General features: G+C 48.4%; 1 protein-coding gene and 1 long non-coding RNA gene across 3 annotated transcripts in view; one reads left to right on the top strand and one right to left on the bottom strand.

Moving 5' to 3' along the window:
- The first annotated feature begins 1,692 nt into the window (after window positions 1-1,692).
- LOC132435157 (uncharacterized) overlaps window positions 1,693-26,111 on the top strand; it is a 33,014-nt gene continuing 8,595 nt past the window's right edge. The window contains exons 1-3 of one of the 2 annotated variants that reach the window (XR_009521493.1): window positions 1,693-1,761; window positions 12,327-12,482; window positions 16,742-16,830. This is a non-coding gene — a long non-coding RNA (uncharacterized lncRNA). Of the gene's footprint in view, window positions 1,762-8,587; window positions 10,089-12,326; window positions 12,483-16,741; window positions 16,831-26,111 lie in introns of those variants that run through there. The other variant, XR_009521492.1, reaches the window with a different exon arrangement.
- The window catches only part of SEPTIN10 (septin 10), a 54,222-nt gene continuing 42,186 nt past the window's right edge, over window positions 14,076-26,111 (bottom strand). Inside the window, exons 9-11 of the mRNA XM_060027182.1 lie at window positions 21,304-21,436; window positions 15,994-16,181; window positions 14,076-14,151 (exon numbers count right to left, since the gene is read on the bottom strand). Coding sequence (XP_059883165.1) covers window positions 14,136-14,151; window positions 15,994-16,181; window positions 21,304-21,436 — 337 coding nt within the window. The 3' untranslated portion in view covers window positions 14,076-14,135. The remainder of the gene's footprint in view (window positions 14,152-15,993; window positions 16,182-21,303; window positions 21,437-26,111) is intronic.

Below are 26,111 nucleotides of genomic sequence, written 5' to 3'. Positions count from 1 at the left end.
TGTTGAGACCTCAGCCCCACGGCTTTTGGCAGCTGGAGTCATTTCTCTGTCCCCGACACTCACGAGGTGGCACACATCGGCCCTGGGGAAACTCGGGTCTCCTTTCCCCAGGGGAGCCGTTCCACAGCCGGCCCTTCATTGGCAAGGACAGATTGGTGACACCGTGGAGTGTGCAGTGGCAGTGCTCTGCCCCACCCGCGGCCTCACCCTGCCCCATCCCTCCCCGCAAGCCCAGAGCAGAGCGAGGGCTGTTCCAGGGACCGTAACAGACGCGCCTTTTCAGGCTCTGCGTCCACAGCCACCGGTCCTCCTGGGAAGCCTGGAGCCAGACCTCCAGTCACAGGACTCAGCCTGGAAGGGGTAGGGGAGGGTGTGTGGTTCAGAAAAGGGATTCTGGGTAAGGAAGGGGAGAGGAGGTCCGTGAGGAGCCCCTGCACCAGGCAGGGCAGAGATAACAGGGCAGCAAAGCAGGGGGGGGCACTGGCAGGGCGGCAGGGAGGGGCTGTGTGCAAGCGCCCTGCAGATTGAGAACCACGGCCCGTGTCCCACTCCCGGAACCTGAAAACCTGTCAGGTTACGAGGCAAAGAGGGGTTGAGGTTGCTAACCTGCCGACCCTGAGTTAGGGAGACCCTCCTGGTGCCCTGGGTGGGCCCAGAGTGCCCACAGGGCCTTGCAAGGACATCAGGGAGGCCGGAGCGCCGAGAGCCGCGGAGGGGAGGTGCCCAGGGCCTGCTCTGAAGCTGAAGGGACCAAAGGCTGACGCTCCTCTGACCCGGGTCGGGTCCTGAATGACCCCCGGGACCCCTCCGGCCCTTGGGCCGTTTCGGGAGGGCTAGTGGGTCTGTTTGAACAGGGACGGAAGGAGGGCCAGCGGGGCAAAGGGGGAGGGGCCTCCTGATGGGGAGCGTCCGGAACTGCTGAGGAAGAGGCTCCAGGCGGACCGGGAGGCCCCCACGGAGGAGGTGAGTGCCGGCACCGCGCTGCGGCGGAGGGGCCACCGAGGGGGCGGCTCAGCAAGCACCGGGCAGGACGCCCGCCCCGCGAGGAGGGGGTGCGCATGGCTGCGGCAGGGGCTGAACACAGGCCAAGGAAATGGCGTGCGTGCGGGTCCCCTGGAGGGGAGCATCCGGGGGGCGCGGAGGGCGGGCAGGGGTGTGCGGACGGCAACGGGCTCTGCCACCTGCCCCCCCCCGCGCTCGCCCGGGGCCCAACCTGAGGGGGGACCAGGTTCCTTCCCAGGGACCCCACCCCCTGGATGAAACCTCTGCCTCGGGCTAGGCTGGGAAACAGTCCTCCCTGCTCTGTTGTTCCTGGAATGACTCTCCCGTTCCAGGACCCTCAGGGCCTCAACTTTTTGGTACCAAACTGCCCTTTTCTCTAAATAAGCAGCTCTTCCCCTGACGGTTCCAAGAAAGAAACACGACGGCCCCATAAGAGAAGACGTGCAGCCGCCTTCGTAATCAGCGGAACGGGGTTCACGCGACACCGGGACCGGCAGACGGGACGCTGCTCTGCCCGCCAAGCCGCTGGGACGCAGGCGATGCCCCGGAAGGGGACCCGGCGCACCTGCGCCCCAGGAGGTGCCACGTGGACGCGGGGCCCTCGCACGGCACGTCGGCACACGGAGCCCACGCACAGGGACGTTCACGCACGGGCCTACGCACGGCACGTCGGCGCACGGCACGTCGGCGCACGGGTTCCGCCCTCTGACCCGGGAGACGGGGGAGTGCTGCGCTCCACGCCAGTGGATGAAGGAGCAGGTGAGGATGCGGGGGCGGCGCGCGTGTTCTTGTGAGAAGGGGACGTGGAGGAGTGAGCGTGTGTGACGGGGACGGGCACCGGAATGTGCTTCGTGTGTGCGCGGGAGCGGAACCTGGGCGGTGGGCGGGGCGTCTCTGGAGGTCCCTCAGCGCTGCCTCACTGAAACGTAGCTTCCCACGTCTAAGTCGGATGACCTGTTTGGAGTGAGTCAGAAGCTGAGCAGCCGCCGCCTGTGGCGCGGCCGACAGGGACCCGGGGGCGCCGCGGGGCAGCAGCCTCTGAGCTGGGGGCGGGGCGGGGCGGGGCTGGAAGAGGGAGGGAGAACCCGGAGCCTCCCGCTGCCGCGGTCCCCACCCCAGGCCTGGCCGGGCCTTCGAGGGCCGGCTGGGGTGCGTCCCGGGACGTCGGTGCTCCCGGGCTTCGCGTCGGAAGCTGCGGTCCTGACTCTCGTTTCCGACGCGGCGGCCTCCCACCCTCCGGGCTGGATCGCGGCGGCCCTCGGAGGGTCCAGGGCGCTCTCCCTTCTCGGCCCCCGTGGCCTGAGCGCTGACTTACAGCGGGGAGAGGGGCAGGCTCTGCAGCACCGCCGAGTTATTAGCACCGTGGCACGTCCACGCGCGCCGCTGACTCAGCGCTTTAATGCGCCTCTTAACTATGCATCAGAGCCCTGATAAACGTGAGTCATCCTGGGAATGACTTCGCAGCTGTTCGCCTGCCGCATCGCTGAGGCATGTTTTTTCGGTGAACTCATCAAAGGACCTAGATTTTAATCAAAGGCTTCGGAATCATCTGTGGGGCCAAGTCAGATCCCTGTGAAGCCGAAGGGAGGTCTCTGGTGGCACACCACAGGGCTCTGCCAGTAGAGCACGCTGTAATTTAGGTAAAGGCGGCAGGGCGTGAATATCACATCTGTCAATTTACCCAGAGCCTGGTGGGGCAGGTGGATATGACAGACAGCGGAACCAAGGTCACAGTTTCCTCAAGGGAAGAGATTCCTGCACGACCCGAGTAATTGTAGAATCTTACATACAGAAACCTGCGGTTTATTGTGTTTGACCGACCAGCGCGACCAGGGTTCCTCAAAAGGAGGATGTGACATAAGTAAATGCGAAACTGCCGAGGTGCGCGCGCGGAGGGTCCTGTGAGGCGGCTCGCCTGTCGCAGCTGTGGCGCTTGGGGGAGGATTCGTGGTGACACAGCTGCCCCCAGGGATCGGGACTCAGGGGACTCCCAGGACAAAGGGGCAGGACTGGCAAGGCAGGCGAGCTTCTCCTCAATTATAGACTAGGTCACTTTCCAGGCCTTGGAATTATTGTCTATTAGTACAAACGGTCAAGTTGCATTGGCCAAGTAAAATTGTAAAAAAAGTGCTTTCGATTTTATATTTTTAAAACGCTAGAACTCTTTGTTCAAATGAAATCTTCTGTGGAAGAGTAGCTTGTAAAGCCGATGAAAGCAGGGCTCTCTTTCTTGAAACGGGGCGGGGGCCGGGAAACCCATCTGCGTGGGTGCCCCCCCACAGTCCACGGCCCTTTGTGCGTCTCCCAGGCAAGTGGGAGCTTCTGTGCTCTGTTCCTGTAGCAGCTGACAAGCTGCCGGGGGTCGGGGGCCTGCTGTTCTAATGGCCTCCTGGAGGGTCTCGTCAGGATGGTCAGACTTGGAAACGTGATCCAGAACTGAGATTGCAAAGTTAGGTTTAACAGCTGGGCAACCCCACTCAGCCCTGTCCGTCATACTCAGCAGAGGCCGTGCTCCCGGGACGCCTCAGCATTTGGTTTTGGGCCCAGTGTCTTAGCGCTGCTCATTTCTCCTCTTTCTCGGTGCCAGGCATGAGGCCACTGTCAGGGGCTTCCCTGTGCAGCCACTTCACAGCCTCGAGGCGGTGGAGACAGGCGTGGCCACCGTCCCTGGGTGGAGGGGAGTTCGTGCCTGCGTCCCACTGGGTTGGCTGCCTTTCTCTCCCTGGATGGGGGGCACTGACAGCTGCCACTTCCCCCGTCCTCCCGCAAAATGCATTTCCCAAACTTCCCTGCAGCCAGCCCAGGCCACGAGTGGGGACCCCCTTTCTTCCCGGCTTTCCCAAAGCTGGGGCGTGGATGTGCCAAAGTCATCTCTGGCCACGAAGACAGGACAACAGAGAAGGAGGAGGGGGGGCTCTGACCAGCCAAGCCGTGGTGGATGGCCTGCCCACGGGAGAGAGAAGTAAACGTTTGTCTGTTTAAGCCACCGTCACTGGGAGACTCTTCCTCTTACACCTGTGTTTCTTTTTACCATCTCCACTGGGTTGCCTTCTAACCTGCCGTTCTAGAATGGCCGTCTCTCTATGGATCACGGATGGAGCACATTGCTGAGTGACCAAAACTGACTTCTGCTATGGACATAATGGAAGAACAGCATTGGATTTACCCTTCCGCCTGACGCAACTAGAAAACCAGACAAGACGCAGGACATTGGAACACAGGCGCCACAGAACAGTGATTGTCAGGAAGAAGGGGCCCTTTAGTGAGTGTGGGCTGCCATCACAGCCTGGGGGCTTAAACAGCATGTTTCATTTCCCACAGCCCTGGAGGCTGGAAGTCTGAGATCTAGGTGTCAGCAGGGCTGGCTCCTCCCGAGGCCTCTCTCCTTGGGTCCTCACGTGGCTCCCGCTGTGCATCTGTGTCCTGATCTCCTCCTCTTATAAGGACAGCAGTCCTGTTGGATTCGAGCCCACGCATGTGAACTCATTTGCCTTACCTACCTCTTTAAAGGCCCGACACAGAACACGACCGCATGTTTCAGCTGCATCACACAAAATTTTTTGTCTGTTTTTGTGTTCATTAAGTTAAAAATATTTTGTAAATTTGCCTTTTTTTGGAGAGCCTGTAGGGTTTTTTTAAAAGAAGTGTGTTATTTAATTTCTGAGTATTTAGGAATTTCCCAGGTATCTTTCCATTGTTGATTGCTAGTTTAATTCCATTGTGGTCAGAGAACATACTTTATACAATTGCAGCCCTCTTGAATTTCTTGAGGCTGGTTTTATGGTCCAGAATATGTTCTGTGTTGGTGAATGTTCTGCGTACACTTGAAAAGAACGTGTGTCCTGCTGCTGTGGGTGGCTGTGATCTCTGTGTGTCAATTAGATCAAATTGATTGATAGTGTTGCTTAAGCCTTCTATATCTTTATAGATCTTCTTTGGACTTGTTCTGTCAGTTACAGAGAGAACATAGTTGAAGTTTCCGTTTACAACGGTGGATTTGTCCTTTTAACGTCTGTGGTATCTGCAAGTCTCTTTAGTTCCACCGGTTTTTTGCGTCATGTATTTTGACTCGGTTATTAGGTGCAAACACATGTAAGATGGATAGGTTCTCGTGGTGAATTGGCCCCTTTATCGTTTAGAAATGGCCCCTTTTCTCCCTGGTGCAGTTCCTTGTTCTGAATTGACTTTGTCTTGGTTACGCTGCCACTTTAGCCTTTGTCTCATTCCTATTCTCATATGTTTTCTCTATCCTTTTAGTCTGTCTTCATCGTTAAAGTAGTGTTTCAGATAGCTGTATCTTCCTTGTAAAATCCAACCTGCCAGTCTCTGCCTGTTAACATGGAGTGTTTTGACCATTCACATAATGTGATTGGGTTTCAGTCTACAATTTTGCTCTTTTTTGTCATTTCATCCTTTCATTATTTCTTTTTTCCCCCTCTTTTCCTGACTCCTTTGGATTAATTTAGTACTTTTTATGTTTCCATTTTATTTCCTTTTTTGACTCGAGGCATACTTTGTTTTAAAATTTTGTGATTGATCTAGAGTTTGAAGTATGTGTATTTAGTTGTCATTGATAGTTATCACAATGTTAAAGATACACATTATGCCTCTTCACATATTTTGTGAGCACTTATCATTCGAATACACTGATTCTACCCTCCTCAGCCTTTGTGCCACTGTTTTCATACATTTTACTTCTATGTTTGCGCCGAAAATCTTGGCTCTGTGTGCACCAATGCTGAACAAAAATACAGAGACAGAGTTTTGGAGGAAGGGAAAGAATAGCTTTATTCTTTGCCAGGCAAAGAGGGAACACAGCTGGCCAGGGCCTCAAGAACTGTGCTCCCTTTCGAGAGGGTAGTGAGGAGTTTCATAGTAATGGTTCAAAGAGGGTGTGATCAGCTCGTGGACACTCTTCTGATTGGTTGGCGGTGAGGTAATTGGGAGTCGGCATCATCAACCTTCGGGTTCCAACTGGTCTGGGGTCTCCGTGCTTGTGAGCAGCAGACAGTTAACTTCTACCACCTGGAGGGGGTTTCAGTATCTGCAAAACAGCTCAAAGATATTGTTGTGTGCATCCCTCGAGGGGGAACCAGGACCTGCCCCAAGGCTGCGCTATTGCTTCCTGACTGCTCCTCCCTGGTCTCTGCATCCTCTCGCTTCCCTGATTAGCAACTGTTTGAACCTGCTCGTTGGAACTAAGGGAAGGTCCTGGAGGCTGAATGAAGCCCATTTCCTGTAATCAAGAAATGGATGGGGGACACAGAAAGGCTTTTGTGCCCAGGAGCCCACAGGGCCCTGCTCCTTATCATCTGTTACAGAGGCCCACAATTTATTTTGATTTTGCTTTAAACAGTTGATTATCTTAAAGCAATTTAAAAGAAATTTTTTTATTGGAGTATAGTTGATTTACAGTGTTGTGTTAGTTTCAAGTGTACAGTAAAGTGATTCAGTTACACATACAATTATATCTATTTTTTTCAGATTCTTTCTCCTTATATTACAAAATATTGAGTATAGTTCCCTGTGCTATACAGTAGGTCCTTTTAGGTTATCTGTTTTATATATAGTAGTATAATATTAAAGCAATTTTAAAAAATAAATTTATTTATTTATTATTGGCTGCATTGGGTCTTCGTTGCTGCGTGCTGGCTTTCTCTAATTGTGGCGAGTGGGGGCTACTCTTCGTTGCGGTGCACGTGCTTCTCATTGCGGTGGCTTCTCTTGTTGTGGAGCTCAGGCTCTAGGCTCTCAGGCTCAGTAGTTGTGGCACGCGGGCTTAGTTGCTCTGCGACAGGCGGGATCTTCCAGGGCCAGGGCTCGAACCCGTGTCCCCTGCATTGGCAGGTGGATTCTTAACTACTGTGCCACCAGGGAAATCCCAAGGCAATTTTTAAACTGGAGAAAAACAGTCTTTTATGTTATGTGTTTACTCTTTCCAGTTACTTTGTGTAGATTTGAATTTCCTTTAGGTTTCATTTTTCTTCTGCCTGAAGCACTTCCTTTAACATTTTATGTAATCGAAGTGTGCTAGCAGTGGAGTTTTTCAGCTGTTGTTTGTCTTAATGTCTTTATTTTGCCCATATTTTTGAAAGATATTTTCACTGGCATGGAATTCTAGGTTGACTTTTTTTCATTCAGCATTCGAGAAGATATTGTCTCTTGGTTTGCATTGTTCTTGATAAGATGTGTTTGTTCATTGTTAACCTAGTTTCTCTTGTAATCGGGAAGAGCCTTTGTATCCTGTTACCAGTTAATCACTAAAGGGATGCTGCCTATAAGCTTAAATTCTCCATAACGGCCCATCTCTGGGACCCCTGCCTCCCAGGTAATGAGCATTCAGCTAAAATACCTGTGTTTAGCTCCCAGGAAACCTCCTGAGCAGGCCCACCTGTGAATGACTGCGGGAGGGAGAAATTAACACCTCCCCTCCGGAGGCTGCCGGGAACCAGGAAGTGCTTGGCTTTAGTCCCGCCCCTTTTAGTATAAAAGCCTGAATTCTGACTCAGCAAGAGGGTTCTTTGGGCCACGGGCCCGCCGCCTTGCTCTGCTGGCTTTCCGAATAAAGCCGCTATTCTTTGCCCCAGCAGCTCGCCTCTCAGTTTATTGGCCTGTCGTGTGGAGAGCAGGACGAGCTTGGACTGGGTAACACCGTCATTCAGACTCTCTGGAGTCTGCAAGATGTTTCCTTCTATAAGCATCTCGTTTTAAAGCTAGTATTTTTCCCACGTGGAGTAGCACCTTAAACCCTGAGATTAACGACTCGGCAGGGAAATGGGGAATAAAGAGGGTAAATAAGGAATCGGGCGCCCCGGCGAGCACTCCAGGCACTGCTGCGGAGGCTGGCCGCTTTCTCCTTACGTCGTCTCGCCCGGGCCTGCCAAGCGGCTTCCTGATGCCGGAGGTCAGCGCCCCAGTAGCTGCAGATGCGCTTTCTGGGCACCAGCCTGTGCTGACCTGCCAGGCGCTCATAGCCAAGTGTTGTGGACAAACGGCTTCCCTCTTGCTTGGAACGACTCGGACGCCAGGGCTCCCCCAGCCGGGCTGGCCTCACCGGGAGGCAGGGCAGCCTCCGACTCCGGCCGCTCTCCTCTGGGCCTCACCCTCCTCCCGGTCCGCTTGGGCAGCAGCACCGCCTACCTGCTCCCCAGAGTTCACACGGGAGCCCGAGGGGTGTCGGAAGGCTCCCAGGAGCCTCAGAAGCCGCCGGAGTGGGCGACCCCAGGAGGAGCAGCTGGACATGGCCCTGCCCTTGACCGTCACGGAGCAGGTGTTTCTGTTTCCTGTCAGGCCGTCTGGGTGCAGTTCTGCCTGAGCAGGGCCAGTGCCCTAGTACTGGGTTTCGTCCCACAGCCCCCTCGGGTCCCACACTGAGTAGCCTTTGTCAGCAGTAAAGGGACACTCATCCTCCAGCAGCTGCATTTTCACTTTGTTTCTCCAGAACTTCGGGGGAGGAAGCTGACCCTCGGGGCAGCCGTCATGAACGTGGAGAAAGGGCACCGAGGACGGTGCCGACCAAGTGAGCCAGGGCAAGGCTTTGAGGGACCAGGCGCTCGGCCTCCCCCCGGGCTCCCGAGTCACCACTCCTGACCTGGAACCACCACCATTGGGACCTGAGGCCGCCGTGTCAGGGCCGGTGCCCTGGGGTGGTTTACTTGTGCGGTTGTCTCCTCCCGGGGGCCTGGGCAGGAGAACTGGAGGTTTGGGGCCACGCGGCTTTGACCTCATGGGTGACCACGGCTTGCGGTGGCTCTGTCCACACAAGCGATGGTTTCCACAGAGGCAGGAATTTAAGCAAAGGCTGCTTGGGCCTCCCTCACTGAGGCACAGGCCACGTGCAGGCACCTGAGAGTGGGTGGGCCTTGTGGAGGACCTTGACCTTGACCCCAAACCACAGTTAGACAGGCCTGGGGGCAGCAGAGCCTGAGCACAAGCCAGTTAACAAAAGGGCAGTGGTTGAGGCCGGAGGGGGCGGGCGGGACAGAGCCCAGGACACACCTTCCGGAGCTGAGATTCTTTGCTTTTTGCTCAGTGAGACACTCGACACTCGAGCCTGCCCGGTGGCCAACCCCCTTGCATCATCGGTGGGCAGTTGTGCCACGACTCTGTGGACTCCTGATCCCAGTGCTCTGGCCACAGCTGCATGTGGACTCGCTGCATATACAGCCGTGTCACCTGTGAGGACTGAGGCCCAGCCTGTCTTTATATTTGCCTCCTGAGGGGGCTGCCGGCTCCGGTGACATGTCTAATGGAAGGGGACGATTGTGCCAGCGTTCCTTGCCCCCAACCTTAAAGGTGCTTTCAGTGTTTCATCGTAAGTGTGATGCCTGCGCTGGTTACTGTTTGCAGATACCCTTTATCAAGTTAAGGACGTTTCCTTCTATTTGATATTCTAAGAGTCTTTTGTTTTTTTACATCTCAAAGATGCTAAATTTTAACAGTATTTTATGATTCTACAGGGATGACCATATGATTTTTCTTTTAATATCCATGCTGTGAGTTACACTGGTTAATTTTCTAATGTTAAAACGTCTTTGCCTTCCTGGATATGAGGAACTACCTTTTAAAAGATATGTCCCTGGATTCAGTTTGTTAGTAATTTGTTTAGGATTTTTGCATGTTTGTTTATGTATGAGATCAGACTATAATTGTCCTTTCTCAGAATGTCTTTATTAGGCTTTGAAATGAAAGCCATGTTGGCCTTGTAAAATGAATTTGGGATGTTTCTTTTATCCATTTTTAGGGAATGTATTTGTTTCCTATTGCTGCTGTAACAAATTACCACAAATGTAGTGGCTTTAAACAGTACAAATTTATTTATCTTATGATGTTGGTAGTCAGAACCGGACTAAAATCTAAGTGTCAGGCACAGCTGTGCGCCTCTGGAGCCTCCAGGGGAGAATCCCTGTCTGCCGTTTCCAGCCCCTGGAAGCGCCCACGTTCCAAGGCTTAGGGACTCTTCCGCATCACAACCAGCAGTGCTGCCCCTCCGAACCTGCTTCGCCGGCCACACGTCCCTCCAGCGGGCCCCCCGAGACCACCCAGGACCACCTCCCGGTCTCAGGCCCTCTGCAGCCTGCTGCCAGGTGAGGAAGCACATTCACCTGGCCCGAGGGCGTGGGCATCTCTGGGGTGGCGGCAGTGTCCCACCTACCACGGGAGAGCTGGTCAAATGCCTTTCCTCTTGAGACACCCGAGAGGATTCGTGGCCCAAACTGTAGGGGGATTTTAATTATAAATTGTCTTTTATTAAGAAATTTTGTATTTCTTATATCAGTAAATTAACTGTCTAAATTATTTTCTGTTGATACTTCTGTATTTTCTAATTTATCAAAGACACTTTAATGGCCCAGGATCTGTAGTGACACTCTTTTTTCATTCCCCGCTCTTGCCTTTTAACTTTCAGCCTTTAAGAAAAAAGACCGGCTTACTGAGGCTTAATGTACAGAGAGGAAGAGGTTGCTGACGTGGCCACTTGCACGTGCTTTACGAACGTCGGTGGCCACGCAGCCCCCTCACGCCGTGGGTCTGGGGACCTGCGCCAGCCGCCAGATGCCCTCCTGCCTCGGAGGCCAGGCCGCCCCCCAGCAGGGCCGTCTTCTTCCCTAACGCTGCCTTTTGCCGAAAACGTAGCTACACGTCAGCTTTTGGCTCAGTGTACACGATGTACCTTTTCCTATCAGGACAGAAAGCTTTGGCTCACTCTTGTAAAGTGACACAGCTGGTTTTTAAAAACTTCTATCTAGAAAAATTAGAGCATGTGATTACTGATTTATTTGGGTCTAAATCTACCATATTACTAAATGCTTTTTAGCTGTCACACCTGTTTTATTTCCTTTACGTCCTTGCTTCCTTTTGGATTATCATTTATGAGACCAGTTTTCCTTCTGCTGGCTTGAAAGGTACATGTGTTCCCACGCGTACGTGGTCCTTCCTGAGTCTCACGTTACCCGGCTGACGGGACTTTTATCCTCTTCCCAGTTAATGCAAGAACCTCCTCACTGCATGCGTCCCACTCTCCCAACTTAACATGTCCCTGCAGTCTTGAATTTTTGTTCCCTCTGTATTTCTAGCTCGACAGGACATTTTCATGGTTTTACACAACGTATTCCTTTGTGTGTCAGTATTTTTGAAATGTGACCTAGTTATCCTCCTGCACATGCAGTAGGAGGACTCCTGGCCTGGACTTGAGTCCAAGTCTGCCTGCCCCTGGCCTGGCTTCTCCCCTGCAACACACCTCTCCCTCTGCTCCGTGAGCATCTGGCCTGTGAGTCAGACTTCCGCCTGCTCGCTGGGCTAGGCTTATGAACCCCTTGTCTGTTCCCTGCCTCGTCTTCCCGGTCCTCTCTGTTCACTGATCCTCTCCGCCCCCCGGGGGCACAGGCTTCGTCGGGAGCCTGCTGTCCCAAGTATCTGGGTGGCCCTCCTCCCCTCCTGCTTCTGAAGCTGCTTCAGTCCTTCAAGGCCCAGTCACACCCACCCCCTTGCGTCCCTGCGCTCCACGGCCAGGGGCAGGAGCCCTTCTCAGGCCGCTCCACAGGGGCCTCATCAGTTTGTGCTCCCATTTCCTGGCCAAACGGGAAAACGGGGCCTAAAATGAGTTCATCTTCAAAATGGAGATAGTACTCATCCTGGTAGCGCTTGGAAGCTGAAATCATAGTCTGTACGAAAGAACTTACAAATTCAGAGTCGTCGGTACAAAGATTAATGGTTGGCGGTGAAAGGCAATTCTTGTTTTACATGCTTTATGGAAAAAAAATAAAACATGTCTAGCTTTATTTTGTTCCCGGGAAATTTGACTTAAGCGCCAGTGGCTAATACCTCACTCTGTGACCTTGGAGAATTAATAAGCTTCATTAGGAGAAGCTGAGCGTTATCCAGGCGGATCTCACTGTATTTGCATATCCTGTGCTGATCGGCGCCATTTTTCCAACAGCATTTGCTCACTTCGTGTCTGTGTCACGTCTTGGTAATTCTCACAGTACTTCAAACTGCCTCATCATTATATTCGTTACGGTGATCTGTGATCGGTGATCTTAATGTTACTACCACGGCTTGCTGCTCGCTGAAGGCTTGGGATGGTTAGCCTTTTTTTAGCAATTATTAACTAAGGTATGTGCACTGTTCTTTAGACATAAGCTGTCGCACACCTGACAGACTAAAGCACAGTGTAAACATAACCTTTATATGTACGGGGAAGCCAACATTCACGTGACTGACTTTATTTCGATACTCGCTTCATTGGGCGGTCTGGACCCGAGCCCGCACTATCTCCGAGGTCCGCCTGGACTGTAATTGTTTAAAAACATTTTTGTTCTTTGCAGTGCAACTCTTCTAAAATACAATCTTATGTGGAATCCCAGATACACGAAGTGAATTCAGGATTCACACTGTGGGCGTGCACGTGTGGCAAGTCTTCCTCACAGCAGAGTCACTAGCAGCCCAAGGTGACGGCCCTTCTGTTCAGCTCCGGGTCTGAGGTAGGTTTCCGTGACCTTTTCAACTAGGAATTGAATAACTGTTTTAACATGCCAGCAACCACTCTGGCATTTAAAAGTAACTTTATGAAAGTTCAGGATAGCTGTTTATACACAGCTTGATGTAACAGGCTACGAACAACCACCACTCGCAGCACATCACGGAGCTTGCCGCGAAGCTCCTGGGCTAAGGCTCAGCGCTGCAGCACTGACCGGGCTTGGGAAGCCAGGCTACCTGCCCTCAGGGGCTCACCGACTCTCCCGCTCCCACCTTCCAGAGGCTGGGCATTACTGATCCTGAGAAGAAAGTGCAGAGCTTTTTCTGTAATGCTTGTAACTTACTTTACTAAACTGCAGAAATGCAAAAATGGAATTTAAAGTGTTGGTCCAGATAAGCTGTGCTACAAAATGAAAGGTTTTATTTGCAACTTAATGCAAATTCATGAAAAAAATACACTGCTCAGAATCTGACATGGGCTAAGTAAAACATTCTGTTATCTGAAAAATACTGCTAATATACCTCTGTCTTAAAATAATTCAAACATATAATTAAATTCTCAAACATATTATTCTCAAACATATAATTAAATAGTTCTGGTAAGATGTTTAAGATCATGGTTTGCAAAAAGAAGAGTTACAGTCATTTAAATGCAGTTTAGTGAAGATGTAGATACATTTTATTTGTCAGGTGTAAATATCAGTTTCATTTAGAATATTCAAGTACAAAAAATGAAAACTTATGACTGTTAAGAAAAAGTTAGAAGCCATTAAATCGTTCTGCAAATACTGAGGCACTGAATTCAAATATCCTTTACAGTACGAATTATCTAAATTTTTATCTTTAATATTCAGATGTTCATAGTAACTTTTTTAAGAAATATTTTTAATAAGATGATTCAACTTTATTATTTATTTTCCCTGGAAGACAGTTTGCAACAAGTATGTAATACAGACTCATGCAAACAGTGTGAAGACACCCAGTTCCAAAGGTACTTATCACCAGAAAAGGGCTTATTTACCTGAGTGTTTCTGCTTTCAACATATTACACCCAGTTCCAAAGGTACTTATCACCAGAAGAGGGCTTATTTACCTGAGTGTTTCTGCTTTAAACATGTTGTTTCATCACAACAACCCATGGACCACAACACTGAAGCACATATTATGTAATTTGATGCAAAAGCTTACGATCATGTTACCAATTGGATAATTGTATGAAAAATTTTAAAGTTCTATAGAACTATTGAGCTTAGAGTTTCAGGTACATAATACGTTTTAAAACATATTCCCAAAAGTTTACACAAAAGGTTCATCTTGGAATATGTATGCAATCAGAGCCGCAATATAAACGAGTCCTGTACTTTCAAAGGCACCGACGCTCTTGTCACAGCAAAGTGACAGCAAGCACTGGGCAGCAGGAGAAATGATCTCGGTTCATCACAAACCAACAACTTAAACTTCTAACAGTGCGTGAGTAACGTCATCCAGTCTGGCTTATGTACTGACCTCATACTTCAACTGTGGCCTTTTGCCAGATATAGAGTAAGTGATACAGCGTAAGTGATACAGCAAATAAAAACAGCAAGAAAATCAAAGCATACTTCTCACAGTTTAATAACTTTGCTTGTGATGATCTTCTGTGATGAGGAACCTTTGTTTTACATAAAACTGGAGCTGGAAAGAGAAAAAAAACCTTTTGATTGGTACAACAGAAAACCATATAGGAATACAAATCACTGGTTTTACAAAGCTTTTACAGAAAGAGCAGATGTACATCGAGGATATGATAGGATATCTAGCCATGGGACTCTGGAAAAGAAAAGAAAAAACAAACACCAAAATTTCTTGAGGGGAAATTTTTCTGAGCTCTCAAACTATGGGCTTGGCCCTGATTTTGCAAACAACAGCCCATACCTTACTTCCACAAGGTGATTGTAAATGGTTTTTCGCGTATGGAATAAAGTCAGGGGAGTCCAAATCTAGTAACACGGGACTAAGTTGAGATGATGAGGTGAAAGACCCCTCAGCTTTAATTCGAGGCACACCGAAAACAAGTTATAAATTCTGTTTATACACTTCGGTCCTATGGATCCGAGGGTTCCACATCTGAGGATTCACCTGACTGAGGATCGAAAATACAATATTTGGGAAAAAATAACAGAAAGTTCCAAAAAACAAAACTTGAATTTGCCACTTGCTGGCAACTATATACCTAGCATTTCCATTCTATTTACGTTGTATTAGGTGTTGTAAGTAATCTGTAGATGATTTAAAGTGTACAGGAAAATGTGCCTAGGTTCTTTGCGAAAATTGTGCCATTGGATGTGAGGGACTTGAGCATCTGTGGATTTTGGTGTCCTCGGGGCATCCTGGAACCAGTCCCCCCGACAAAGATGACGAGGGTGGTTAACCTTTTGAAATTCAGTGTATTCATTTTTTCTAGGCTCTGGGGGTGGATACATCAACGGACAAAACAGAGATCCACTCCCTGGAAGAGCTTATGTGAAAAGATCATACATGAGAATTCCTTCTTCCCCAAAACCATAAAATCCAGAGGCCAATTAAATGCACCCAAAACCGTGTGGATTTACTTCTCCATAGTTCAAAAATGGAAAGCTATCATCATGGGCGATGTTATGTTCTCCTACCTTTTTGAAGGTGGTGACTTACAATATTCTGAAAATACCAGTCTGAAATATGATGTGGTCATAAACCCGAGGGCTGCCCTTTGGGGCACGGGAGAACCTGAGCTCCCCACGTGGAGGGGGCTGGGTGCTCAACAGAGCGAGCAAACAAGCAAAGTGATGAGGACATTTAAGCGGGAGAAATAAATGAAAAAAAGGAAGAAAAAAACCCTTATTTTCTAAGACTTTGATTACGTTGTCTTTAACACATACCCCAGACCTACAAGCCTTGGGACCATCCCCCACCTGCTACCAAGGCCGCCCCGATGCACGGGGGCCCTCTCTACCTTCCTCTGCATCTTTACGTCCACCACTCGTTTCACAAGCTCTGACATCAAAGCACAGGAGTTCCAATCGATAGCCTGGTTCCCTTATTAAAATAAGAATTCTCATAAAATCATTATCAGAATTTGTTTTAAAAAAGTAAACCTAAGAATTACTTTTTTTAATCAACTATTATGTCTATGATTACCCCCAATATACAGCCTCTGTCAGGCATGAAATGTGACATAACTAACGGGGGGAGGGGTGGTCAGCAGTTACTAGACGTGCCCTGGAGCAGCCAGTGTCCCAAGGTCGCTGACCCTTACGTGTTGTAGATTTCTATTTCGTTCGTTCATTCACTTCAGACTTTCACTCAAGGATGCACAGAGCACGGAAGACGTGCCAGGTGCCCTTCTAGCTGCTGGGGAATCAGCACAGCAAGAGGGACAAGCTCTCTGCTCTCAAGGAACTGATGCTTTAGCTGCAGGAGCAGATGGGAGTAAGGAGACAGGGTGAAGCGCCCTGAAGGTCGGGGCAGTGAGACAGGCGCGGGGTGGGGGGCGCTTACTTCTTGCGGTCCTTGTCCTTCCGCACGTTACCACCCGGGGTCATAAAGGGCTGGCTTTGGTATATCTCGGAGGTAGCTTTCTTCTTAGAGAAGGCGATTATTTCTTCTTCCAGAAGTCTTCTCTTCTCCTCAAGCCTCAGCTTCTCCTCTTGGTGTACTCTCTTAAGGTGCTCAAACTTGGCCTGGAGCTGTGAAGTGAAGTACGGTTCCCGCTGAGGGATGTGCTGGGGCAGCCCATGCCCCGGCACCTCCCCACTGCAGCCCTGCTCACGCGGCCTGCACAGTGACATGTGGAATTGCTCTAACTTTAACTCTGAATGAGCTGCCATGCAAAAAACGCATGAACAAAACATAAAAACAGCCTCATGCACAAACCTCGGTTTTTTAAACGTTTGACCTCTTAGAGTTTTTCTTTTGCTCTACATTTTCCCCACAAAGCCTCTTCAAATAAAGTTTCAAAAATCCATTCTTAATAAAAGTGAGGGACAAATTACAAAAGCAAGTTATCAAAAAGAGGGAAAAAAGCCCTTATTTTCCAAATAAATTTACTACGTGGTAGTGAAATAGCTGTTGACTATACTGGTGAACCTGTTTGGAAAGCAAGTCTCAATTTAAATCAAGAACCTTAAAATCTGTTATGTTTTTCCCACGGTCATTCACCTTCTTGAAATCTAAACTAAATCAAAAAGTCCTGAATTTAGATTAAAGTTTTATACATAAAAATACAGTTGACCCTTGAACCTTGCAGGGTTGAAGACGCCAAACCCCGCTGGTTGAAGATTCGCGTGTGTCACAGCTCCGTAAGCACAGATGCACCGGTGCAGTCCTGTGGAATCGGTGAGTGAGAAACATCCACGTATAAATGGGCCCGTGCAGCTCAAACCCAGGTGGTTCAAGGGTCAGCTGCACTGGCTGGGTTTACACCGTAATTGGGAAAATATACCTGTGTCTCTAAGAGAGAGAACATTTTAAAATTCACTTATGCTAAATACACTCGGTGCAGTCATTAAAATGAGTTTTGCCAAAGTTTATAACAGTACAACATGAGAATTCCCTGGTTTGATTGTTGTTTATCTGAAAAAAGATCTAGAGACTTCAGCAGGTTCCTTACGAATCAGCTGTGGTGCCAGGAACACAAGCACAACATCTAGAATCTACATCAAAAAATAGCTTTGTTTTTGGCTCTCTGGTCTGGTTAGATAAATTTTCAATTAGTATTTTCAGTTCTGGGCAGCAACCTAACATTTATACAAAAAGTAGGACTTGGTTTCCAGAAAAGATGGCTTATGATCACTGAGGAAATTCATCAGAGGCTGAGGGCAGAGAGAGCAGAGAGCTACGCTGCTTCCTAATAAAAATCAGATGTTCCAGATACGGAGCGGGCTGGCGAGTGAACCGGCAACCCTGATGGCAGAGTTTACAGGATAGGGTTGAAACAGATGAAGTAAGGCCCGAAGATTCTCTTATTCCTGAGGATGTCATTTCCAGAGGGATCAGTTCCTTAGTATTTGCTTATGTAAGTGGTTCCTTATAAAGGAAGGAAGCATGTTCTTTATAAAAAGAAACATAAATCGGTGGTATGAATACACAGACTGGCAGCTCTCTGAGCATGCGTGCACCCTGTGGATTTGGGAGAGGAGCGGGGCAGCTGGCGGGTGACGCCTGGAAAGAGAGGCCACAGGGCAGATTTACGTTATGTGAACAGAGATACATCTCTGACAGACACTTAAACGGAGGGTGCACACTTTATATCCTTAAATATCCTGAAAGGTTATGGAGTACTTCATATATCATTTATGAGGTTGACTAAAAATTCCAGGAAAACTATGAAGAGAAAAACGTCTTAGAAAGGGGTCGGGGGCATGTGACTTATTCACATTCTGTGGAGTTCATGGCTTTCGTCAGTGACAGTCTCCTCCACCTGCAGGAAGCGCTCGCTCACAGCTCCAATATTCACTACAAGGCCTTCAACTCAGACACATTTTCAAGTTCTTCTGTGCTGTTAAACTACTCACGGATGCTCTGAAGCCTCTATGGCCAATGTGGTACGCTGCTGTCTCTTGTAAACCTGCTTCTAAGGACACTATACATGCTGTTGCTCAGTGATCCTTTTTAAAGTATCCATTTTAAAAAGTGAATACCAGAGACAACATTCCTCTCTTGCCAAACTAGTCAGTGTCTTTGACCTCTGTACTTGGCTGGAGACCCCGGAAGTGTCACTGACAAGCACCCAGCGCTGCGGCTCAGCTGCACTGAGTGCAAACCTCGCTGCTCATCCTGGACTCCCCACGTCCAGGTTCTAGTGCAGCTGTACTTGTTTACTGAAAATTATCTAGACTACTTTTAGAAACAGGAGAGGCATAAATACTAAGTGAACAACTAACCAAGAAACAGACTTGCCTATAAAATTCAGAAGTAGTAACATTTTAATGTTGGTCATGCACTTCACCTGAGGGATAAATATAAAGTGCACTTTTTCTTGTGGTGGGGAAGGGCTGTGCATGCAGGATGATGTTAACAAAGATGCCATCTAAACAGTATCCTGACATGATATCTGTCCTGTGCATCTGCCTACTCTAGTTACCTGACGCTCACTGCATTTTCAGCTAACTCTGTACTATACATGAAAATCCGCCAAATTCATACAAAAGGTGAATTGCCAAGGATATTTTAATAACAAGGCCATCTAATACAGACTTAAGTAACGTTTTGGGTTACCTGCCAGTATCTTATTGATGTAACTAGCTTTGAATGTCCCACTTTGCCCAGTAGAGACCTGGTTTACACCTACCTATTGTCCAGTGTAACTACTAAAAAGCCTCCTTTCCCTCTAAAACTGCACTTACACTGACGGTAGATTATATGGCCCTCCTTGGTCCTTCAACTGATGGCTCTTTTTTAAATTTTTTTTAAAATTTTTGGCTGTGTTGGGTCTTTGTGGCCTTGTGCAGGCTTCCTCTAGTTGCGGTGAGCGGGGGCTACTCTTCATTGCGGTGCACAGGCTTCTCATTGTGGTGGCTTTTCTTGTTGCGGAGCACGGGCTCTAGGCCTGCGGGCTTCAGTAGTTGTGGCTTGTGGGCTCTAGAGCACGGGCTCAGTAATTGTGGCTCACGGGTTCTAGAGTGCAGGCTCAGTAGTTGTGACACATGGGCTTAATTGCTCCGTGGCATGTGGGATCTTCCTGGACCAGGGCTCGAACCTGTGTCCTCTGCATTGGCAGGTGGATTCTTAACCACTGCGCCACCAGGGAAGTCCTAACTGATGGCTCTTGAGTTATGCGAGTGAAGATGACCCCCAGATGCCCTGCACCAGACCTGACTCTAACGTACCAGCCTTGCAGGATGAAACTGGTCATGAGGGAACTTACTAATATTATTGTAATATTAATGAAACAGGCCAGTAATCTGCTTCTAAACCTATATAATTAAAAGTTTAGAACTCTTGTGACAACTTGGTTTAAACTAACTTCATTAGTTTTAATATAATATTCTTAACACGAAACCGCTTGAATCACAAAAATAAACATCTATGAAGCACCTACTGACAAATAATACTTCTCTTTTTCTTTCAACCATTTGGTCACTCTGAATTTTCAATTTCCTTTTAAACAATATGCATTTAAGCAAAATATTCTTATGTGGGGTTTGAAAAATTAAAATTCAACTATAAACCACTTCTACATCTTCTCTCCTCACTGGAGAAACTGAGAACCATGATGTATGAGAGAGAAACTCTTACAAGAGAAGCATCTACTAATCAAAAGAAAAATCAGCACCCTATTTCCTACTCATCACAACTCCTTCCTCAATATTTGTATTTAAAAATAACTCCAGGGACTTCCCTGGTGGTCCAGTGGTTAAAAATCTGCCTTCCAATGCAGGGAACGCGGGTTCTATCCCTGGTCGGGGAACTAAGAACCCACATGGCGTGGGGCAACTAAGCCTGCATGCCACAACTACTGAGCTCGTGTGCCACAACTAGAGAGGAGCCCATGCATGCACCGCAACGAAAGATTCTGCGTGCCACAGCTAAGACCCGACACAGCCAATAAATAAATAAATATTTTTAAATAAATAAAAATAACTCCAAACTAGGAACTGTTTTCAAATAAGAGATTGAACAAAACAGAACACCCAAATGCAATATGAGACCTAAGATTGAATTCTGGTTCAAAAACAAAAAACCACCGAACAGAAAGCAACAATAAAAGACAATCTTGGGACGAGTGGGGAAATTTGATTGTGCACTGGGGATTAGGAGAGTCTGTGGCATGCTATTCCTGTTCTTAGGTGTAGTACTGGTACTGTGGTTATGGAGGAAAATGCACCTGAGCTTCAGAGATGCATGAAAGTGCCTGTGATAAAGTGTTGTGATGTCTACAACCAGCTTTCAGACGACCAGGGAAACACACACACTAAAGACAGCAAAATGTCTATCCTAAATCTAGGTGTGGGGAGGGACACAGGTACCCCGTACTTTCACTTTCCCATTGTTTGAACTTTTTCAAAATAAAGATCAAAATTCAAATTATAAACAAGATAGATTATTTTACAAAACCACTTACTACAGAGTTTATTGAAATAGCAAGTACTATAAGGGTACTTAAAATAATAAATTTGTAGCATTAAATTACTTTACAAATAACTCTTCAGGAACTCTTACATCGCAAGTTCATTTGTATTAACATTTCTGTCTTCTCTTAGAGATTCCTTTTTGCAGCTCATCCTTTTTGACCCTCATCTTAAATGTGGCCATTTATTTAAAAGCAGCCATTACAGTAAAGTCTACAGAAAATACCTTAACTCAAGTAAAACTAAAACTGATCCTTGGAGAACCAGAAGCAAACCAAACTCACTGCGGATGGTTTTGCGCCCAGGCTGCCCAGACCACCCACCTCCAGGAAGCCTGACTTCAAACTCAAAGGCTAGTTAACAGCTCTCAGAGTCACCTACTTCAAACAACAATCCCAAGGACTCAAAACTCTCAGAAAAGGCTTCATCAAGCCACAGCTAAAACACTTCTGGCTTCTGGCTAAGGTATTTAAAATGCTTCTTAGTAACCTAGTTCTTTACAAGTCCTCGATAAACCACTTCTAATGGAAGATACCTTGTTCAAAAAGGCAAAAATTTTTGTTTCCAGCCTATGCTTTTTTTTGGAAGTCTGCATCCAAAGAGTATGTGTTAAAATACAACAGCTGCTTTTTAAGGAACAACTAGTTTTCAAAACCATCTCGGAATTCTTGAGATAATTATCCCCAGGTTAACAGGACACCCCAAATAAGTGCACATCCCAACAAACCAGCGCACTTGCCTCTCTCTCAGCTTCTTTCAATACGGCTTCTTTCTCCTTCACACGCTGCACAAACAACTGCTTCATTTCTTCCTCCTTCCTCTGACGTTCACCATAAAATTCGTGTCTTTTGGCTTCGTAGGTCTCCTGAAGACTGAAAAATTATTTATGGTACTCTCATATTAGCGAGATTACATCACAAACTTGCGAACACTCGGTCCGCGTTAGGCCCCGTGACCATCACAGCACACGTGGCTCCAGGGAGCGCGGATCTGTCTGCGGGTCCCTGCTTTGCCGGTGCTCCCAGAGGTGCTCATCTCACCCCAGATGGATTCCTCCTTCCACCTCTGTTGGTTCCTCCCCTCCCCTCATTGCCACGTCCGATCACCAGGCTCTGCGGGCTCAGCCTAAGACCCCGACATCACTTCAGTCCCGTCTTGTTTTGATTTCTGCAGACACCGTGTTCAGCCCAACTTGATCTTTGTGCTTTTCTGCCTTCGCTACTGGAATAATCTCCCAGCTGAGCTCTAGGCTTTTAGTTCCTCTTTCTTTCATTTCGTCCTTCCTGCCACTCCTAAGATTTTCCCACCAAAAACAGACATCTCCTTATCTTTTTCCTCTGCATTAGTTATATTATCTACAGGATAGCAGCACTTAAGAAACGTCACAATCTGGCCCAACAGACCCAATCCCCCTAAGGTTTCAGCTGTACCAACCTAACCTTTGTTCCTAAGACGTGCCACACGTTTCATGCTCCAGCCACTGCCCATTTCCCAGCCCTCCCTCTACTCACTAGTCCTGTCCCTCGCTTCTCCAGCCTCCCCAGCTGGAATCCACTGTTCCTCCCAAGCACTTCCATGGCTCTTTGTTTATACCTCTTCCTGGCACTTACACCCCACCTGCCTCTCTCTCCTAACAGCATCTCCATAACCCAGCTATCCAGTAGAGCCCTCCAGATGTTTCGGTTTCTTCACAGATGTTCACCTAATGATAGAAACTGCAGGGAAGTAGAGCCAGTTTAACCAAGCAGCACAGGGACTGTCCTGGAACTCCACGGCCAGTGCCTGCCTGTCTTACTCATGGCATTTCAGAAGAACCACAGACCTTATATCCGGCAATGCAGGGCCCTTCCATTTCAGCTCACTTGGAGAATATCCCCAAGGTTTAACAGGGAACACAGATTCACTTTCCAGCTGTGTCACAGTTAGAAATTTCTATTACTTATAAAAATATAGCTAAATAGATTTAAAATGTGATGAAATTCAGGAATTTTACTAATCTTATAACTGGAGAAATCTTTCATGGCTAGAACTGTATAAATTTAAGGAAAAACAAAGGAAGAAATGTTACACCATAGCACTTGCAGCTGAGCATGAGTGTGGTACTCAGAGCATGTGCTCCAAGGAGGAACAATCCTACACATTGTCTTTAAGAGCAAAGTTCACAAATGTACGGAATGCCCTAGGTAACCACATAAATGCCTCTAATCTCGAGGCACTTTACTTTCTATAAGGTTTTTTGTTTTTCTGTGTTTGTTTTGGTCTTATTTTAAAGAAGCCTCTAAATCGATCAGGTCACCTTCGCCCACGTTTCACTGGTCCTACACTGGACTGATAGCCTTTAGTGGCAAACTTAGTTTAAATAATGTATCTAAATCATGTCAAATCAAAGTTTTAAAAAGTTCTCACTAATTTACTTACACAAGCACTTGAGTTGTTCAGGAGGAAAATCAAGCCACCTGGCAAAGAGAAAAGACCAAACACTTGCGGAATAGCTGCTACCAGCAGGGACTGGTCTGGACTCACTAATTCCCGCAGCGCCATGAAGAACAAAGCACTAACACTGTCCTTCAGGTAAGAAGACGACGCTCGGAGAGGTAAAGTCACCTGCACAGAGGGACAGAGTTAGCAAGTACAAAGCTGGGGCTGGAACTTGATCAGACGTGCTCCAAAGCCTGTAGCCCTAACCAGCATAAATCCCGCCTACAGTGATGCCTCAGCAAGAGGTAAAGAGGAAACACTGGTCCCGCGTGTTCTGCACCCATCACACACGCCCACCGTGACAGGTAAACTCACAGAGCCAACTGCACGGAAAGAGACCGCACTGTCTTTCAAAAGGTGGTAATGAAACTCTGAGAGGGCCTGCAAGGAGTGGCTGTGAAACTAATGCAACCACTGTTGACTGCCATGGATCTGAGAATGAAAAAGAGCTCTCCTGCTGCCGTGATAGTTAATGCAGCATCCTACCCTAGTTGCAAACGTCACTGATTGAAGGCAGAGCTGAAAATGAAAGAGGAAGAAAATGCATCCTTGATTGCTCGTGCCCATCAGGAAAACCGCTGCGTCCCCCTCACTCAGGACCTCCCTGAGCTCCAGGTGCAGCTCTCACAGGCCTGATGAGCGTCCACCACAGACCAAGTGCAGAAAGACACAAAGGTTATGACACAAAAAATTATGCCAAACACTTAAGAAACTCTAAAATACCACACAAATCTCCCTTCCAGACTCTGAGGGCCCAGAGCACTTCAGTGATGGTAAACGAGACTGGTTTTGTTCATCTAAAATAACTTGGGGATTTGAGGTTGATAAAAGCATGTTTCATGAAGTTTAAATAAGTAAACATCAGTTAATTAAGACTACAGGGGTACACATAATGCTGACCCCCTGGACCTCATGACAAGCATGAGATGGGTGTGGGTACGTGGGGACACAAACCATGACTCAGCACAACCGTTCAAGTGAAACAGAGATGGAGACACTGCGGGGCTGCAGAGAGAAAGGCCGGGCCATAAAGAGCAGAGCGCAGCCTACCAGGCTCCTGTAACTAACTGTTCTTATTGATAGATACGATACTGAGGGACAGAGTTTACGTGCCAACCAAATTACAGTGACTGTTGTTGTACACATCCCAAATTAAGTGGGAGGATTCCCAAGAAAACAGTACAAGTTCTTAAACCACACTGGTGAAACCTTCCTAGACCTCGGGCTATAAAGAACTACAGGAATTTCATCAAATAATTTATTCACAAATGAGAAAGCACCAAGAGGAGAGAAGATTCTGCTGCGCCTGACCCAGGGAATCCCATCTCATCAGGACTGCAGGCCTGGGCAGAGCAGGGGGCCACCAGCTCCCAGGCAGGTGGGCAGGGCCTCCCTCACACTGAGCTCGAGCCCCCGGCCTTCTTGCTTGTCCTCTGCAAGCAACCTGCAGCCACTGCTCCTGCCCACTCTGTAACCTGGCCTCCACTGAAGAGCCTCCTTTCCCAGTTTTCCATTCTTCACCTGTCCAGTGGGCAGACGCTCCCCAACTGAGGAAATGCTAAAAAACGGCTGTTCTGAGTGCCCGCCCACCATCTCTCTCTCCTGTTGTATTATTATTCTGGTTACCTTTGGAGAGCTACTTCTTCCCGCGGGATGCATTCTGGTGGGACGGGCAGTCAGGCTCACACCCACCCAGCCAGAACACGGGCACGTGTCCTAAGCTGGGCCTGCTGGACATCCCCCTTCCTGGAAGGAAGGCTGGAAATGGTTTGTTCATGAATGAAACTGGTTTTCTCCCTTCAAATCTGCAAGCCCTGGGCTTCCCTGGTGGCGCAGTGGTTGAGAGTCCGCCTGCCGATGCAGGGGACGCGGGTTCGTGCCCCAGTCCGGGAAGATCCCACATGCCGCGGAGCGGCTGTGCCCGTGAGCCATGGCCGCTGAGCCTGTGCATCCAGAGCCTGTGCTCCGCAGCAGGAGAGGCCACAGCAGTGAGAGGCCCGCGTACCGCCAAAAAAAAAAAAAAAAAACTGCACGCCCTGGCCTGTGCCATCCTTTTTGACTCAGATGGCGTGTTCCTCATTATTGTCAAAGAGCGGTCAAGGGAGCAACTGGACTGTATCACACTGCTGTACTTCCACAGCAAAACCCTCTCACTTTCAACACGGCCACCTCTCCCTTCCTTCTTGAGACCCTCTTCACTTGGCTTCCGCGACACGACCCTGCTGGTTTCCTCCTTCCTCTACCCTAGGCTTCTCAACCGCTTCTGTCTGCTGCTTCTGCTGACACACATTCAACGGACTCAAGGCTGTTTCCAAGGCACCTTTCTTTCCAAATGTACTTCTCTCTCCAGGCATCTCACCCATACGCAGTATTCAATTAACCACCTCTTAGCGTCTGTGACTCTGAAGTTCATCCCTTTGGCCCAGCCCTCTCGTCTCTCCTCTGAGCTCCAGATAAATAGCCAAAGTGCCTACATGACACTGTCACTTGGATGTTTCAGAGGAAACTCTAAGTCCCCAGGTCCCAGCTGAGCTAACGACCTCCATCCTGCCCCAAGGAGCAGCCAGTGCGCCTCCAGAGACACTACCTTGTGAGGGGTACAGCTGCCTGCCGAACTGATCCAGGCCAGCAGAAGTCTTCTTTTGGCATCTTCTGCTCCTTTACCTCGTTGCATCTGAACAGTCACTAAGTTCTTTCACTGTTATCTTCTAGGCGCCTCTCAGACACGCCCAGTTCTGTCCTTGCTGCTGGTACTTAGCTCCTCAGCACCTCTGCACACCCTCCGACCCCTCCCTCACACTGCAGCCAAGAGTGATCTTTTAAGTGCAAATACCGTATCGGTATCACTGCTTCAAACTCTGTGTCTTTCCCCGAGGACAAAGACCAAATCCCCACCAGGCTGCCCTGCTCCTCCGACCTTCTTGCAGAGACTTAAAGGTGCCTTTCTCTCTCTGCCTTCCAGGTCTCTGCATATGTCTCCTCTGTTTTCCCCAGGTAGTAAAAGCTCAGAACAATAAGTGCCTCAAGGAAGCCTTCCCTAATTTTCCAGATTAAATCCAGATGCCCTCC

The sequence above is a fragment of the Delphinus delphis genome, chromosome 12 (genome assembly GCF_949987515.2).
Source record: "Delphinus delphis chromosome 12, mDelDel1.2, whole genome shotgun sequence".
Taxonomy (NCBI): domain Eukaryota; kingdom Metazoa; phylum Chordata; class Mammalia; order Artiodactyla; family Delphinidae; genus Delphinus; species Delphinus delphis.
Note: the sequence above shows the minus strand (reverse complement) of the source record. Positions and strands in the feature narration are given on the sequence as shown.